This window comes from Lepisosteus platostomus, chromosome 9 (genome assembly GCF_059453375.1).
Source record: "Lepisosteus platostomus isolate fLepPlt1 chromosome 9, fLepPlt1.hap1, whole genome shotgun sequence".
In the NCBI taxonomy this organism is placed as follows: Eukaryota; Metazoa; Chordata; class Actinopteri; order Semionotiformes; family Lepisosteidae; genus Lepisosteus; species Lepisosteus platostomus.
Window position 1 is genome coordinate 53,864,768 of NC_142619.1, and position 14,632 is coordinate 53,879,399.

The 14,632-nt window shown below is 55.6% G+C and overlaps 1 protein-coding gene across 3 annotated transcripts in view; it reads left to right on the top strand.

The window, feature by feature from the left end:
* The window catches only part of orc5 (origin recognition complex, subunit 5), a 60,157-nt gene that overhangs the window by 2,843 nt on the left and 42,682 nt on the right, over positions 1-14,632 (top strand). For all 3 annotated transcript variants that reach the window (XM_088645614.1, XM_088645616.1, XM_088645615.1), the window contains exons 4-10: positions 2,872-3,063; positions 3,407-3,481; positions 5,392-5,503; positions 6,079-6,209; positions 8,140-8,188; positions 8,943-9,033; positions 10,566-10,624. In XM_088645614.1, coding sequence (XP_088501740.1) covers positions 2,872-3,063; positions 3,407-3,481; positions 5,392-5,503; positions 6,079-6,209; positions 8,140-8,188; positions 8,943-9,033; positions 10,566-10,624 — 709 coding nt within the window. The remainder of the gene's footprint in view (positions 1-2,871; positions 3,064-3,406; positions 3,482-5,391; positions 5,504-6,078; positions 6,210-8,139; positions 8,189-8,942; positions 9,034-10,565; positions 10,625-14,632) is intronic.

Here is a 14,632-nt window from a genome sequence, read left to right on the forward strand (position 1 = left end):
TCTCATTTGTACTGAAACAAGTGCACGTCCACATATCTGCTGTGTGCACCAAATTGTGGGTCGCCATACGTGTGAACATGTGCAGTGCCCTCCAGAAGTACTGGGACAGCAAGGTGTCTGGTATTGTTGCTTACGGTCGGGCCATTTCTATTTGTGATCTCAAGATGGAAATGAATAAGTGCAATCTGAATTTACACTTCAGTTTAAAAACGCATACGTGTTGGGGGCACACTTTGCTCTACGTACGTTCCACAGTGGAAAGTCAGGGTGTGACCGTGGCGGTTCCGCGTGGGCTCGTGCCCTCTTCCACCCGTTCCGTCCCGCAGCACCTGGGGCGCGAACCCGGGTCACCAGCGTAACGCAACAGAGAACCAGCAGCCATATCACCCTGCAACTCACAGCTGGCAGCCCACTGAAGCTCAGCAGGTGTGAGCCTGGTCAGTACCTGGATGGGAGACCTCCTGGGAAAGACTAAGGTTGCTGCTGGAAGAGGTGTTAGTGGGGCCAGCAGGGGGCGCTCACCCTGCAGTCTGTGTGGGTCCTGATGCCCCAGTGACAGGGACACTGTACTGTAAACAGGCGCTGTCCTTCGGATGAGACGTAAAACTGAGGTTCTGACTCTCTGTGGTCATTAAAAATCCCAGGGCGTTTCTTGAAAAGAGCAGGGGTGTAACCCCGGCTTCCTGGCCAAATTTCCCATTGGCCCTTATCAATCATGGGCTCCTAATAATCCCCCTCTATGAATTGGCTTCATTACTCTCTGCTCTCCTCCCCACTGATAGCTGTGTGGTGTGTGGTGAGCGTTCTGGCGCACTATGGCTGCCGTCGCATCATCCAGGTGGGGCTGCACACTGGTGGTGGTGGAGGGAGTCCCCATTACCTGTACAGCGCTTTGAGTGGAGTGTCCAGAAAAGCGCTATATAAGTGTAAGCAATTATTATTATTATTATTATTATTATTATTATTATGAGCTAAAGGAGACCTCCTTCAGCCCAGGCGGCTGAGGTCCCTGCTACGCGCAGTGAGGGCGCTGACGTCACCGTATCTGAACCAGCTCTGCTACAAGGGCTAGTTTGCACATCCCTCTGATGCAATAACTGCACAATGCCTGTTACCCCCCGAGCTCACCAGTGGGTGTGAAATCATTCGAGGTCCCTTGTGGCCGTCACTTTGACTTCTTGCCTTGTCCTCGGGGTGATCTTGAGCCTCAGTGTTGTCCTCAGCATGTTCCATGCTGCTCAGACAGTTTTGAATCCAGAATCCAGAGTTCAGCGACGTGGCCAGTCCGGGATTTTCCGCTGTCTCTCTTGGTGTGAACGCCTGGACTGTACTGGTTTGTATTACAGCATTGTCATGCTGTATGGATGAAGCGTTTTCGAATACGCTTCGGCGCTACTTCAGAGTCCGTCCTGTGGGTGCCGTCGTTAATTACCCCCTCGTTACGGGCGAGCGAGCCAGTCTGAGAGCTCTCCAGGCTCGGACTTCACCTCCGGCACGCCTCGCCTCTCGGATGAGGCGGTGATCTTCGGATTGTCTGCAGTTCCTTTCTTTCTCCGCCCTCTAACCCTTCCGTCTCTGCGGTTAAGGTCTAGTCTGGTTGCACCCGCCTGTTTTCAAACGTTCCCGGCTCCTCTTTGCCGTTTTGAGCAGCTTCGGCTCTGGGTTTCCTGCTCCTGCTACTGAAGGGGGGCGTGCCTGGCGCAGAGCTGGTGTGTCGGTCTTCCGCGGGCTGTGCATCTCGAGGGCCTTCAGCCCTGCGCCCCGAGGGTGCTGGCAGCTGCGCTGACAGTCGCTTCAGGGCTTTCCTTGACAGCTCCGGTCATTTGGCTGTCCTCGACTGCGGGTGTCGTTTTTGGCTGATGAGCAGTTACGCCTGTGCAATCCTTCGTCTTCAGTGTGACCCTCATCGCCGGCTCTGGTCCGCCCTGTCTCCGTGCTGTGATCGAGTTGCTTTAAAACGCCCCGAGGTGGAGTGAGACGTGTTGCACATTGGCTCCTAATTACCCAATAACAAACACCTGTCAGCCTAGGGTCCCACAATCTCTGCCACTTCAGAATACAGGTCAAGCAGGATTGAGTGTTATTTCTTTAATTGACCCAAGAGGGTGGTAGTGAATTGACTAATGATGATGAAATAGGTCGGACTTGTACTTCATGGTCGCGTTTCTTTTCCACGGTGGTGAAAATCTGAGTTGGTCTTTCTTGTCCCAGTACTTTTGAGTGCACTGTGTACAAACATGCTAGCTACATGCTGTATTACATTAGTCCTGAATTTCTACCAGCAATATAAACTCATTACCAACAATTGGAAACATTAAATTATTTTCTTAAATATCTCCCTCAATTGCTTTGTCTGTTTTTTTGCTATTATTGTAACCTGTGACCCCCCTCTTCCTCACTCTCTGTGACCTCCTTCCTCACTTTAGTCTTCCTCTTCCCCCCAACTGTCTCTATAATCCCCTCTTCCTCACTGTTTCTATAACCTTCCTCTTCCTCCCTGCCCGTTTCTGTGAAAACCCCCTCTTCCTCACTGTTTCTATAACCTTCCTCTTCCTCCCTGCCCGTTTCTGTGAAAGCCCCCTCTTCCTCACTGTTTCTATAACTTTCCTCTTCCTCCCTGCCCGTCTCTGTGAAAACCCCCTCTTCTTCACTTTCTATAACCTTCCTCTTCCTCCCTGCCTGTTTCTGTGAAAACCCCCTCTTCCTCACTGTTTCTATAACCTTCCTCCCTGCCTGTTTCTGTGAAAACCCCCACCCCTCTCTTCCCGTTGCTGTTTCTCACGGTTCTAATAAACTTTATATATGTAAATATATATGTATATATTTGTATAGCGCCTTGAAAAGTGTGTTGACCTCCCTGGCTCTCCGCAGCTCCCTCATGCAGCGGTGAGCTGTGTGGAGTGTTTCTCGGCAGGGCTGCTGTTCGAGCAGGTGCTGGGGTCTCTCTTTGGCCACGAAGCCGTCTCCCAGTCCCTCGCCCGCTACTCCTCCTTCTCCGACTTTGTCCGCGTCTTCCAGCAGCTGTCCGCTCGGAGCTCCCTGCCTCGGCACACCCGCTACATTGTGAGTATGCGTCCCTGTGTAGCCGATGGCGGTGAAAACACCTGCCGTTTGACCCATCCAGAGTAGCTCATTGATCCCAGGGTCTCGTCCAGTTGTTTCTCGAAAGCAACCAGGATAGCTTGTTCCACTCTCCCACCACTCTTTGCGTAAAGAGCCTCTTGTTCTCAGTTTTAAATGCCAATTTTAGATTGTGGTTTCCACCTGTGTCCTTCAACTTGTGTTTTGACAACAGGCCACAATTATGAGCAGTTTGGAGGCCTTAGCCAGGAAACGTGCGTGCGTGCGTGCGTGTGTGTGTGCCCGTCCTAGATTGGGCTCTTATTCTGCGATTCTGTGCCTCCAGGTTCTGGACCGGGCCGAGCTGCTCAGGGACATGGATGCCAATCTGTTGCCAGGATTCCTGCGTCTGCAGGAGCTGGTGAGAGCGTGGGCAGGGGCGCAGGGGGTTGTGGGAGGGTGTAGTGTGTGTGTGTGTGTGTGTGTGTGTGTGTGGCGGGACAGGAGGAGAAGCAGTCTGGAAGTTTTTGCTTTCGAGTTTTCTAGTTTCGGGGACCCACTGGCAGCCTTGTTTTTTAATCCCCCCTCCCCCCCAGCACATTCACTGTAAATGACTGGCAGTCTGTCATCTCCAGCAGATGTTGGCGCGGTCTGCTCGCGGTGACGTCATCCCCTCTGGACTGCAGCCCGTGTGGGATTCGGCTGCAGGACGGGACCCGGTCTTTTCCCCTGGCGGAGCCGTGTTGTCTGGGGAGCGGCGCAGTGCGTGCTCGGATCCCAGCAGGGGCTCATCACACGGCCAGTTAACGAGTGGGGCGCTGTTACCCTGTTCGAGCCAGTCCCTAATGACTCCTGGGCCCACGTCTGTACTGCGGGCGTAGGTGGCTCTGTCGGCCTCTCCTCTTTCCCAGTGGGAAGCGGGGTGGGCGCTACATTTCTACCCCTTAACCCCCCTTCATCGTATCCCACAGCAGCATGAGAATTTAGCCCTGTGATGTATATTTAATGCCCGTTGCCCATTGAAATTCTGCCGGTGTTCTGTGTTACAGCACTGATGCGAGGCGCTAATCCTTGGGCCCAGATATAATCTGGCCCGGGGCTGCGGAGCAGGGCTCTGCCTGCTGCAGGTTTACAGTGCGAGGTGGGGGTACGGGCCAGGCTGCCATCCGGTTCGTGTTTTGCAGGCTGCCAGCTCTTCTGTATTCTGCGAGCTGGGAGAAGGTGCTGGGGTATTGTCTGAGGATGGGTTCTCGACTCAGCTTTGTTTTTTTCCTCTCAGAACCAGCAGATGCGTGCAGCCCGAGCAGTCAGGAGAGCGTTTGCTTTTCCGCTGTGTCGAATCCGACACGCGTCAAAGTCTGCCGTGGCGAGAGTTGAACAGGAAGTGGCGTGTGTGTGTGTGTGTGTGTGTGTGGTGTGTGTGTGTGTGGGTTGTGTGTGTGTGTGGGTGTGTGTGTGGGTGTGTGTGTGTGTGGGTGTGTGTGTGGGTGTGTGTGTGTGTGGGTGTGTGTGTGGGTGTGTGTGTGGGTGTGTGTGTGTGTGGGTGTGTGTGTGGGTGTGTGTGTGTGCGCGCGCCCAAAGCTTGCTCAGAACCTGCCGTGATTGAATAATTGCTGGAGCTTAGACGCAACCGCTCTGGAACGCTGGTGAAGTCCGAGCCAGGTTAACACCCTCTGGCCCCGTCGCCTCAGTTAGTGCCGAGCGGCTGTGTGTGTGCCCACTGGCGGGACAAGGTCAGTGCTCCTGGCACAGAGAGGTCGGCGGAGGAGGGGGATCTTGCCTGGTGATCAGAGAGCGATGAGCCCTGGTAATGACAAACGTTGATCGCCGTAATGTAACTATACAAGAGGGCGCAGTGCCTTGCTGTGCCTTGCGGGGTCCCGGGTTCAATTCCAGGTCTGGGGTGCTGTCTGCGTGGAGTTCGTATGTTCTCTGCGTTCGTTTCCTCCCACAGTGCAAAGACATGCTGGAGGGTGAATTGGCTTCTGGGAACACTGGCCCTGGAGTGAGTGTGTGTGTCTGAGTCTGTGTGTCCTGTGAGGGACTGGCGTCCTGTCCGGGGTGTACCCTGCCTTGCGCCCGTGGTTTGCCAGGGCAGGCTCCCCTGTGACTCCGCATTGGAGATGGAGGGGCGGACGTGTGTCTCCTAAATAAACTTCCAGCACTCCTGCTCCTAGAAAGGTGTGTGTGTGTGTGTGTGTGGCCTGTCCGCCAGGGCTCCTCAGCGGGGGTGGGGTTGAAACGGGGGTTCCCTGCTGCCTGGTTTCGTGTTCGGGGGGGTGGGGCCCGCGGTTGACCCCCTGTGTGTGTGTGCGTGTGCGCCCCCGCCAGGTCGAGGACAACGTGACGGTGATCCTGCTGAGCGAGATCGTCTGGGAGAAGTTCAGGCCCGGCACCGGCTGCTTCGAGCCTCTCGTGCTGCACTTCCCGGACTACAGCAAAGGTAGGGACTCGCGCCCTGAGCCGCCGCCGCCTGGCCCCCCCGTGGAGGAGAGCGAAGGGTCCCGATCCGTCGTCTGGAGAGAGAGACAGAGAGGGGCTTTATTATCCCCGAGGGGCAATGTGTCTTACAGCAGCGGTGTCGGTGTACAGACAGACAGAAAAATACCCACAGCAACAGCAGCAGTGTACTGTACGTGCATATTTGCACAGAAAATCAAGTGATAAGGAAGGATATGGCTGCAGATATGAATGAGAACTTGGATCTGTTGGGAAGTTGGCAGCTGTGTTCTGATGGGAGTCACTGGAATTCATTAGACAGGGGTGTGAGGGATCGGCACAGGTGGATTCTGCTTTATGCAGAACACGTGAATGATAGAAGGTTGAGAGGGCAGGAAGATCGGCGCCAGTGACCTTCTGGCATGTTTTCCCAAGGCTGCCCAGTTTGTTCTGTATTGCTCCTACCTTCCCTTGTGGCTGCTCGGCAGTGCCCTGGCATTGCTGGGTGCCTGCTGTGCTGTCCCGCGCTCTGCTGGCGTGACTGTAAGGAAGGGGGACCCTGTGCTCTGATTCCCTCAGCGGAGCTCCAGCTGATCCTGTCCCAGGACCCTTCCCCGGCCTACTCCCCAGAGCTGTACGGCACCTACATCAACATCCTGCTGGGCGTCTTCTTCACCGTGTGCAGGGACCTGCGCGAGCTCCGGCACCTGGTGAGGCACCGCCGCGCGCGCGCTGGGGGGGGGGGGGTTTCGGGCACGCGGAGCCGTAGGCCTGGTAATCGGCGCTCGGCAGAGAGACTCGTGGAGCGGTTGTTTCTGGCACACCCAGCCATGCTGTTGAAGCTGATACCCTGACGTGTTTCAGGAAACAGTCCAATGAGATCCCTCAGCCAGGACAGGAGGCACATCTTTACACAGAGTTGTGGGAGTGTGGAACGAGCTGCCCAGCCAGGCTGTTGAAGCTGATACCCTGGCTTCTTTCAAGAAAAGGCTGGATGAGATCCTTGGATCAATTAGCTGCTAACTAGCATTCGGGCTAGAAGTGTCACCTGGACCCCCTCTAGTAACTTTTCTCATGTAATATACTTGATCCACACAAGCTATTACTTGCAGCTCCCTGTAAAGACTGTGTCACGAGAACATTGTGGGATCTGGCCCAGATTTGAACCAGTGAAACCTGGACTGTACCTCCCAACACACTCTAGGGACACTCGAGTAATTGAACAGCTGGGGACGTCCCCCAGTGTTTGCGATCTTCAAGAACCGGGGGACCCCACAGACACTGCGCAACATCACCACCGACATGTCTTCTGTAAAAGGGGTCTTGTACTTGGTTCCTGGAGGGCCTCATGCCTTCTGGTGTTTGTTCACTGTGCTCAAGTAAACAACCTAATTCTTTCCTAATTTAGGAGACTCAAAAAGCCAGTGTAAGGTCTTTTACACTGGGGGTTCACTTCATTAATGCTACTACAAGTCCTGTCTCCGATCCTGATTATAATTATCAGGGTTCCGCAGCTCAGCAAATGAATGACTGATGTGGTTTGGAGCACAGACCGGAAGATACAGGGCTCTCCAGGGTGTGAGCTGGACCCCGCTGGGCACCTGTAGCTGTGTCTGAGACCGGGGCGCTCGACGCTGTAGTAAGGAATGGGGACTGTCCGACAGAGCCTCGAATCACGGGATTTGACGGCTTCAACGGGAAATGCAATCGGGCGATGCGTTGGTGAGGGAGAGAGAGGGAGAGATCCCACAGGATTTTTTTTTCCCTGCTCTTTACGGTCATTGTAAGTGAACCCTTCAATCTGGAGAAAATCCCATCAGGAAAAATGAGCTTAAAACTGATGATCAGAGACGATTAGTGCTGAACCAACGTAGCATCCAATTTGCCAAAACAGAAAAGGGAACTAAAGTGTGCATTTGCCCTCCTCAGGTCCGTAATCCCCACGTTTTCTGTTTTTTAAGAGGAGGCCTGCTATAGGTTACGTTCTCACTTCTGTGAGAAAACGCCAAGTGAGCTTTGTCCCAATGCACTGAACGAGTGCTTTCCACGTCCAGCCATCCCGCCTTTCCAGCTCTGCCCAGAACGTTGCGCGCAAGTCCCGTCCCCATCCTGGTGCGCGCGCCGAGCCTTCCTGGTCATGGGAACGAACCGGATTGGGACCATGGGTTCGGGGGAGAAGAGCCTCCCACGGGGGCCGGCCCAGTCGGGGGGGGGATCGGTCTTTGTTCTTTTACACGCTGCGGAAGGGCCCGCGTCACCTTGACAGCTCTGTGTTGGGACTGTCCAGTCCCGGTCCTAACGAGCCCCGCCGGCCCACGATGAGCTTCATGAGCCCGGTTTCACAGGTCCAGACCTGGACGCCGCCGGTGTGCGCGAAGTGACCGCCACAATCGTGGCAAGTGACTACCGTTTCAGATGTCGGGAGGTCTGCGCATCTCGCTCCTCTGTCGTTGTCACCTCCGAGATTTCGCAGAAAGCCAAGGGAGATCAGATAATTCCCGGGATTCTCAGGATTTCCAAACGCCGCGCAGTAGTGGAGGGACTAGAGCACCCAGAAGCGGACCGCCTCTCTCCTGGTTCTGTCGGTTTCTCCGTTTTAAGCCGTTGGATATTGATTTTGTTTGTGTTTTTTTTTAACAGGCTGCCCTTAATTTTCCGAAGTTCTGTGAGCCTCTGGAGAAGGGGGAAGGTAATGGCTCTGTTTCTCTCAGCCTGTCTAAAGGGAAGTGAGTCTTTCAGTCCCCCCCATCTCGTTCACAGCCTGTCTTTCTCAGTGACACTTAGGGTTTCTTCAGCATCTCTTTCTCTCGGCCCGTCTGTCATGTCAGCGACAGGAAGTGATACTGACACAGGTCCTCTCCTTCTCTCACTGTCTCTCAGCGACAGGAAGTGATACTGAAAGAGGTCCTCTCCTCTCCTCTCACTGTCCCTCAGCGACAGGAAGTGATACTGACACAGGTCCTCTCCTCTCCTCTCACTGTCCCTCAGCGAGAGGAAGTGATACTGACACAGGTCCTCTCCTCTCCTCTCACTGTCCCTCAGCGACAGGAAGTGATACTGACACAGGTCCTCTCCTCTCCTCTTCTCTCTCTGTCTCTCAGCGACAGGAAGTGATACTGACACAGGTCCTCTCCTCTCTGTCTCTCAGCGACAGGAAGTGAAACTGACTGTCTCCTCGCTGTCTCACATCGACAGGAAGTGATACTGACAGTCTCTCCTCACTGACTCATGGCGACAGGAAGTGATACTGACAGTCTCTCCTCACTGTCTCACGGCGACAGGAAGTGATACTGACAGTCTCTCCTCATGGTCTCTCGGCGACAGGAAGTGATACTGACAGTCTCTCCTCATGGTCTCTCGGCGACAGGAAGTGATACTGACAGTCTCTCCTCACTGTCTCAGCGACAGGAAGTGATACTGACAGTCTCTTCTCTCTGCTACAGCGAAGGAGGGCGACACTCACAAGCTGTGGAGGAACATCGAGCCGCACCTGAAGAGAGCCATGCAGACGGTATACCTGAGAGAGGTGTCCAGGTCAGTTGCCTTTCTGCGTGGCCTGGAGTCGATACCCTACATCCCGCCCCAACCACTGTCTTTCCACTCGCTCTCTCTTTTAAACTTTCTATACAAACTCCCTGTGCCCCGAAACCCGGGAGAAGAAGACCCAGACGGGTCGAAAACGTCGCGCCTCGCGCAGGAGAGAAAGAGAGCCTTCTCTGCTGACGGCATCAGGAGCCTGCTGCCACACGTCCTGCTCCACGCTCAGAAAGAGATGAAGGCACGGAGGTGGATCAGAAGCCCGGACACTCCCTTTCTGCTGGGACTGGACAAAGGAACAGCAATCCTCCCTTTTCCAAGTGATCCCCCCTTGAGGAAGATTTGGAAGGAGAAGAAGCTCTGCTCCCCTAGCCTAACTCCAGCCCTTGCACCCCGCCGCTGTCGTCTCATCTCAAACCATCTCGCCTTCCCCTGTGCTCAGACCCTCAGCCGGCAGCTGCTGCATGTCGATCTTTGCCGCTGGTGTGAGAGATCGCCTCTCCCTGTCCTTATTCATTTGTACAGATCCCGCGTCCTTTTTTAATTAGGGTTTTTAATTGGGAGTTCAGCCTTTTTGTCTGCTGTATACATTCTTTCAGTTCCATTCATGTGAATTATCTCAGGTCTCGTATCTCTAATTAGCGACTTTAATGTGAAATTGTTTCATTGTCGCTTAACTAATGGAGCTCAGAGATTCTCTTCTGCTCTTCCGCTTTCAGCTGTCGCCACTGGGGAATTGGCACTGTTAGACCCTCCCGTTAGGTTCTTCTTTTTTAATTGAACAGGAATTATTTTCCAAGTGGATCATCTGGTAAGGACGCTGCCCCGGGTGCAGATTGAACTCCGTGAGCGTGGGTTCGAGTCCTGACCCATTCCCTGGGTCCTGTCAGTAGCGGATGCTGAGGGGGGGGTGGGAGGAGTTGGACAGGGATCACGCGGCACTCAGTGACGCATCACTGTGAGTGACACCCCTCTCCTCTAATTAGGATCTCTGGTTGTCCAGAATGGGTTGGTGTTGACTGTGAGTGACACCCCTCTCCTCCAATTAGGATCTCTGGTTGTCCAGAATGGGTTGGTGTTGACTGTGAGTGACGCCCCTCTCCTCCAATTAGGATCTCTGGTTGTCCAGAATGGGTTGGTGTTGACTGTGAGTGACGCCCCTCTCCTCCAATTAGGATCTCTGGTTGTCCAGAATGGGTTGGTGTTGACTGTGAGTGACGCCCCTCTCCTCTAATTAGGATCTCTGGTCGTCCAGAATGGGGTGGTGTTGACTGTGAGTGACGTCCCTCTCCTCTAATTAGGATCTCTGGTCGTCCAGAATGGGGTGGTGTTGACTGTGAGTGACGCCCCTCTCCTCCAATTAGGCTCTCTGGTTGTCCAGAATGGGGTGGTGCTGACTGTGAGTGACGCCCCTCTCCTCCAATTAGGATCTCTGGTTGTCCAGAATGGGTTGGTGCTGACTGTGAGTGACACCCCTCTCCTCCAATCAGCACTGATCCTATATGTGTTGTGCGTCTGTGTCTCCGCAGTGTGCAGTGGGAGCGCCTGCAGCAGCAGACGGAGGACAGTGTCACCGGAGGCCTGCGAGGTAGAGTGTCTGGAATGGGCGCCCTGTACCCACCGACAGCCTGAGGCAGTCTTCCCTCTGTCTGTCTCTCTCGGGTCACCTCCCTGTGTGTCGTCCCCAGGCCTCTCTGTCCATGTCTGCTGTCTGTCTCTCTCTGGTCACCTCCCTGTGTGTCATCCCCAGGCCTCTCTGTCCATGTCTGCTGTCTGTCTCTCTCTGGTCACCTCCCTGTGTGTCGTCCCCAGACCTCTCTGTCCATGCCTGCTGTCTGTCTCTCTCTGGTCACCTCCCTGTGTGTCGTCCCCAGACCTCTCTGTCCATGCCTGCTGTCTGTCTCTCTCTGGTCACCTCCCTGTGTGTCGTCCCCAGACCTCTCTGTCCATGTCTGCTGTCTGTCTCTCTCTGGTCACCTCCCTGTGTGTCGTCCCCAGACCTCTCTGTCCATGTCTGCTGTCTGTCTCTCTCTGGTCACCTCCCTGTGTGTCGTCCCCAGACCTCTCTGTCCATGTCTGCTGTCTGTCTCTCTCTGGTCACCTCCCTGTGTGTCGTCCCCAGACCTCTCTGTCCATGTCTGCTGTCTGTCTCTCTCTGGTCACCTCCCTGTGTGTCATCCCCAGGCCTCTCTGTCCATGTCTGCTGTCTGTCTCTCTCTCTCTCTCTGGTCACCTCCCTGTGTGTCGTCCCCAGACCTCTCTGTCCATGTCTGCTGTCTGTCTCTCTCTGGTCACCTCCCTGTGTGTCGTCCCCAGGCCTCTCTGTCCATGTCTGCTGTCTGTCTCTCTCTGGTCACCTCCCTGTGCGTCGTCCCCAGACCTCTCTGTCCATGTCTGCTGTCTGTCTCTCTCTGGTCACCTCCCTGTGTGTCGTCCCCAGACCTCTCTGTCCATGTCTGCTGTCTGTCTCTCTCTGGTCACCTCCCTGTGCGTCGTCCCCAGACCTCTCTGTCCATGTCTGCTGTCTGTCTCTCTCTGGTCACCTCCCTGTGTGTCGTCCCCAGACCTCTCTGTCCATGCCTGCTGTCTGTCTCTCTCTGGTCACCTCCCTGTGTGTCGTCCCCAGACCTCTCTGTCCATGTCTGCTGTCTGTCTCTCTCTGGTCACCTCCCTGTGTGTCGTCCCCAGGCCTCTCTGTCCATGTCTGCTGTCTGTCTCTCTGGTCACCTCCCTGTGCGTCGTCCCCAGACCTCTCTGTCCATGTCTGCTGTCTGTCTCTCTCTGGTCACCTCCCTGTGTGTCGTCCCCAGACCTCTCTGTCCATGTCTGCTGTCTGTCTCTCTCTGGTCACCTCCCTGTGTGTCATCCCCAGGCCTCTCTGTCCATGTCTGCTGTCTGTCTCTCTCTCTCTCTCTGGTCACCTCCCTGTGTGTCGTCCCCAGACCTCTCTGTCCATGTCTGCTGTCTGTCTCTCTCTGGTCACCTCCCTGTGTGTCGTCCCCAGGCCTCTCTGTCCATGTCTGCTGTCTGTCTCTCTCTGGTCACCTCCCTGTGCGTCGTCCCCAGACCTCTCTGTCCATGTCTGCTGTCTGTCTCTCTCTGGTCACCTCCCTGTGTGTCGTCCCCAGACCTCTCTGTCCATGTCTGCTGTCTGTCTCTCTCTGGTCACCTCCCTGTGCGTCGTCCCCAGACCTCTCTGTCCATGTCTGCTGTCTGTCTCTCTCTGGTCACCTCCCTGTGTGTCGTCCCCAGACCTCTCTGTCCATGCCTGCTGTCTGTCTCTCTCTGGTCACCTCCCTGTGTGTCGTCCCCAGACCTCTCTGTCCATGTCTGCTGTCTGTCTCTCTCTGGTCACCTCCCTGTGTGTCGTCCCCAGGCCTCTCTGTCCATGTCTGCTGTCTGTCTCTCTGGTCACCTCCCTGTGCGTCGTCCCCAGACCTCTCTGTCCATGTCTGCTGTCTGTCTCTCTCTGGTCACCTCCCTGTGTGTCGTCCCCAGACCTCTCTGTCCACATCTGCTGTCTGTCTCTCTCTCTCTGGTCACCTCCCTGTGTGTCGTCCCCAGACCTCTCTGTCCATGCCTGCTGTCTGTCTCTCTCTGGTCACCTCCCTGTGTGTCGTCCCCAGACCTCTCTGTCCACATCTGCTGTCTGTCTCTCTCTCTCTGGTCACCTCCCTGTGTGTCGTCCCCAGACCTCTCTGTCCATGCCTGCTGTCTGTCTCTCTCTGGTCACCTCCCTGTGTGTCGTCCCCAGACCTCTCTGTCCATGTCTGCTGTCTGTCTCTCTCTGGTCACCTCCCTGTGTGTCGTCCCCAGACCTCTCTGTCCATGTCTGCTGTCTCTCTCTCTCTAGTCACCTCCCTGTGTGTCGTCCCCAGACCTCTCTGTCCATGCCTGCTGTCTGTCTCTCTCTGGTCACCTCCCTGTGTGTCGTCCCCAGACCTCTCTGTCCACATCTGCTGTCTGTCTCTCTCTCTCTGGTCACCTCCCTGTGTGTCGTCCCCAGACCTCTCTGTCCATGCCTGCTGTCTGTCTCTCTCTGGTCACCTCCCTGTGTGTCGTCCCCAGACCTCTCTGCCCATGTCTGCTGTCTCTCTCTCTCTGGTCACCTCCCTGTGTGTCGTCCCCAGGCCTCTCTGCCCATGTCTGCTGTCTGTCTCTCTCTGGTCACCTCCCTGTGTGTCGTCCCCAGGCCTCTCTGCCCATGTCTGCTGTCTGTCTCTCTCTAGTCACCTCCCTGTGTGTCGTCCCCAGACCTCTCTGTCCATGTCTGCTGTCTGTCTCTCTCTGGTCACCTCCCTGTGTGTCGTCCCCAGACCTCTCTGTCCATGTCTGCTGTCTTTCTCTCTCTGGTCACATCCCTGTGTGTCGTCCCCAGACCTCTCTGTCCATGTCTGCTGTCTGTCTCTCTGGTCACCTCCCTGTGTGTCGTCCCCAGACCTCTCTGTCCATGTCTGCTGTCTGTCTCTCTCTGGTCACCTCCCTGTGTGTCGTCCCCAGACCTCTCTGTCCATGTCTGCTGTCTGTCTCTCTCTGGTCACCTCCCTGTGTGTCGTCCCCAGACCTCTCTGTCCATGTCTGCTGTCTCTCTCTCTGGTCACCTCCCTGTGTGTCGTCCCCAGACCTCTCTGTCCATGTCTGCTGTCTGTCTCTCTCTGGTCACCTCCCTGTGTGTCGTCCCCAGACCTCTCTGCCCATGTCTGCTGTCTCTCTCTCTGGTCACCTCCCTGTGTGTCGTCCCCAGACCTCTCTGCCCATGTCTGCTGTCTCTCTCTCTGGTCACCTCCCTGTGTGTCGTCCCCAGACCTCTCTGTCCATGTCTGCTGTCTGTCTCTCTCTGGTCACCTCCCTGTGTGTCGTCCCCAGGCCTCTCTGCCCATGTCTGCTGTCTCTCTCTCTGGTCACCTCCCTGTGTGTCGTCCCCAGGCCTCTCTGTCCATGTCTGCTGTCTCTCTCGGGTCACCTCCCTGTGTGTCGTCCCCAGACCTCTCTGCCCATGTCTGCTGTCTCTCTCTCTGGTCACCTCCCTGTGTGTCGTCCCCAGACCTCTCTGCCCATGTCTGCTGTCTCTCTCTCTGGTCACCTCCCTGTGTGTCGTCCCCAGACCTCTCTGCCCATGTCTGCTGTCTGTCTCTCTCTGGTCACCTCCCTGTGTGTCGTCCCCAGGCCTCTCTGCCCATGTCTGCTGTCTCTCTCTCTCTAGTCACCTCCCTGTGTGTCGTCCCCAGACCTCTCTGTCCATGCCTGCTGTCTGTCTCTCTCTGGTCACCTCCCTGTGTGTCGTCCCCAGACCTCTCTGTCCATGTCTGCTGTCTGTCTCTCTCTGGTCACCTCCCTGTGTGTCGTCCCCAGACCTCTCTGTCCATGTCTGCTGTCTCTCTCTCTCTAGTCACCTCCCTGTGTGTCGTCCCCAGACCTCTCTGTCCATGCCTGCTGTCTGTCTCTCTCTGGTCACCTCCCTGTGTGTCGTCCCCAGACCTCTCTGTCCACATCTGCTGTCTGTCTCTCTCTCTCTGGTCACCTCCCTGTGTGTCGTCCCCAGACCTCTCTGTCCATGCCTGCTGTCTGTCTCTCTCTGGTCACCTCCCTGTGTGTC